Raw genomic sequence first — 3423 nt, forward strand, 5'->3', positions numbered from 1 at the left:
ATAAACGTTTCTGCTATAGTTTATATCACCCTGTATTAGTGTTAGGTGCTAAACGTTTCTGCTATAGTTTATAGCACCCTGTATTAGTGTTAGGTGCTAAACGTTTCTGCTATACTTTATATCACCCTGAATTAGTGTATGCAGTCATCTTATAAACTGCATTGTATTGTGTCATGTGCTTCATGTCTAAGTCTTGTGTTTAGCCTAAAGACAGTGAATTCTATGTGAATCTTACAGTGTTTTAACTTTCATGTACTTCTTCCAGAACTTGTGGTCCATTTGATTTTCCACATTATCTGGCAATATGGTTTGGAGTTACTTTGATGGACTGTCTTCTTGCACAGCATAACACTATATGTCTATAGAACACATAGTGTTTATATGGCTCTCTCATCTCTGGTACATATTGCAGTATAAATGCTGTTGCACTATTATTTCTTGAAGTTAGGGCCCATAGAATACACTGTCTGTACAGCTTTGGTACAAATATTGTAGTATCAGTGCTGTTCACTGTTCTGCTCTCAAATGAGGGCCCATAGAATACATTGTCCTTACAGCTTTGCTATAAGTATTGCAGCATCAGTGCCATTATACTGTTCTGCTCAGAAGTAAAGGCCTGTAGAATACACTATTAATACAGCTTTACAGCATCTGAAGAAGAATAGACTATGCTAGTGTAGAGCACAAGTTATAAACAAATGTGTTACTGGAGCTTGTTTTAAAAAAAAAATTAAAAATGATCGTAAATAGTCCATCGATAGTGGTATCTCTAAAAAGTACTGTTGTACATAACTTACACTACTCGCTGATGTTTTTCATCCTTGAAGATTTAGCCGTAGAGGTGGTACTGAAGACATATTAATGTATGCTACGTTATATTTCTTAATGTTGAAGCTTTTGTAACATGTAAGTAGCTTAAATTATTGTTTGTTGTCTGCTATTATGAAGGAATTAAACAGCAGAGCCCAAGGAGAGGTAACTATAAGAGAGGCTTTGAATGAGCTAGACCTATGGGGAGCCAGAGAAAGATTCTCTTTGACTGAACATGAAGATACTCATGGAAACAAAGTTATGCTAATCAAGGACTGGAGAGAAGTACTAAATAAGGTATTAGAACTTGTGCTGGTAAAAATTTATAAAAAAAACGAGTTGTCACCCATATTAATAATATGTGGAAGACGAAGTGACATACAAGTTAATGATGATAAAGATGAGGTTATATTCATGTTAGTAAAGTGGATAAGATCAAATTATGTTCTTGTTAATGAAATGGTTAAGATAAAGTTACATTCATAGTATAGTTTACATAGATGATGTATAGACTGTTGTATATTGGCGTAAGGACATACCTTTAACCATATACAGTCACAAAGATAGATTATATTGCCATAAGGACATATTCTGTTGTATGATGTTCAGTGGCTAACCATAGTTGGTTCAATATACCATCATGTAAGACCCATGAAGTGTTTCACAGGTACATCCTGTTGTATGATGTTCAGTGGCTAATCATAGTTGGTTCAGTATACCATTTTGCAAGACCCATGAAGTGTTCCACATGTACATTCTTGTGGATGGTATTCTGTAGATAACCACAGTTGGTTCAACTCTTCATTACTGTAAGATTCTCTAAGTGTCCCACATGTACATTCTTGTGGATGGTATTCTGTAGATAACCACAGTTGGTTCAACTCTTCATTACTGTAAGATTCTTTAAGTGTCCCACATGTACATTCTTGTGGATGGTATTCTGTAGCTAACCACAGTTGGTTCAACCCTTCATTACTGTAAGATTCTTTAAGTGACCCACATGTACATCCTTGTGGATGGTATTCTGTAGCTAACCACAGTTGGTTCAACCCTTCATTACTGTAAGATTCTTTAAGTGTCCCTCATGTACATCCTTGTGGATGGTATTCTATAGCTAACCACAGTTGGTTCAACCCTTCATTACTGTAAGATTCTTTAAGTGTCCCTCATGTACATCCTTGTGGATGGTATTCTATAGCTAACCACAGTTGATTCAACTCTTCATTACTGTAAGATTCTTTAAGTGTTCCACATGTACATTCTTGTGGATGGTATTCTGTAACTAACCACAGTTGGTTCAACCCTTCATTACTGTAAGATTCTTTAAGTGTCCCACATGTACATCCTTGTGGATGGTATTCTGTAAGATTCTTTAAGTGTCCCTCATGTACATCCTTGTGGATGGTATTCTGTAGCTAACCACAGTTGATTCAACTCTTCAGTACTGAAAGATTCTTTAAGTGTCCCACATGTACATCCTTGTGGATGGTATTCTGTAAGTGTCCCACATGTACATCCTTGTGGATGGTATTCTGTAAGATTCTTTAAGTGTCCCACATGTACATCCTTGTGGATGGTATCCTCTACCTAACCACTGTTGGCTCAACACCTTATCACTGGAAGAGCCATATAGTAATCCAGTATTGCAGTTATATGCCCTTAAAACTTGTAAGTTTCATAATTTGATTCTATGAATTATTGTAAGCATATTGTTATTGTTGATTGTACACATCCTTTGTGGTATAAACTTAAAGAATGTGTGTAATTGATGGTATAATGAAAACTTCCTTCAACTTTCTAATTCCCTGTACTCACTTCCTGTAGAGTCCCATGTTGCTGTACATTAAGGTTGAGATTGAGCCCTATTAATAGGTATATATAATTATGGTCTACAGTATTTCACAGAATAAATAATGATCTGACAAAAATTTTGTTGGAATCCATACTTATTGACTACTTTAAAGATTTTTTATTACAGGAACATTTTTTAAGACTTTGTTTTGGTGAAAGTTTCAGTGGTAATGTTTTAATTGAAACAGGTTGGTGATAACCAGTGTTTGATCCAGTCCCTCAAAGACTCTCCATATTATAAGAACTTTGCAGACAGAAGTTCTATTTGGGAAACACGACTGTCTACTTTAGATCTGTGTCTGCAACAACTTAATTTAATACAGAGAAAGTGGGTATATTTGGAACCAATTTTTAGCCGAGGTGCACTGCCATCTGAAGAATCTCGCTTCCAGGCTGTTAGTAACGACTTTAGGTAATACAGTGTTTTACATTTTAAATCAGTCTCTATACTACTTAATTATTGAAGTGATTCATGTTTTATTGGTAAAGGTTGTATTGTAGTAATTTATGATTTTAATAGAATCTCTCTCTCTCTCTTCATAAAATCTGTTTTCAACCATTTTGGTGAGTAAAACTAAAGAACTAATTAATACTCTATGTATCTAAGTGTGTATAAAAGGGTTGATACAGTATATTTTGTATATAAGTGTGTATAAAAGGTTGATACAGTATATTTTGTATATAAGTGTGTATGAAAGGGTTGATACAGTATATTTTGTATATAAGTGTGTATGAAAGGGTTGATACAGTATATTTTAAATC

General features: G+C 34.7%; 1 protein-coding gene across 1 annotated transcript; it reads left to right on the forward strand.

The window, feature by feature from the left end:
* The first annotated feature begins 940 nt into the window (after positions 1-940).
* LOC111084295 (cytoplasmic dynein 2 heavy chain 1-like) lies at positions 941-3077 on the forward strand. The gene is made up of 2 exons (XM_022381050.1): positions 941-1107; positions 2850-3077. The coding sequence occupies exons 1-2, from the start codon at positions 943-945 to the stop codon at positions 3075-3077; spliced, it is 393 nt and encodes a 130-aa protein (XP_022236758.1). The 5' UTR covers positions 941-942.
* Positions 3078-3423: the final 346 nt, after the last annotated feature.

The sequence above is a fragment of the Limulus polyphemus genome, unplaced genomic scaffold (genome assembly GCF_000517525.1).
Source record: "Limulus polyphemus unplaced genomic scaffold, Limulus_polyphemus-2.1.2 Scaffold16067, whole genome shotgun sequence".
NCBI classification, from domain to species: Eukaryota; Metazoa; Arthropoda; class Merostomata; order Xiphosura; family Limulidae; genus Limulus; species Limulus polyphemus.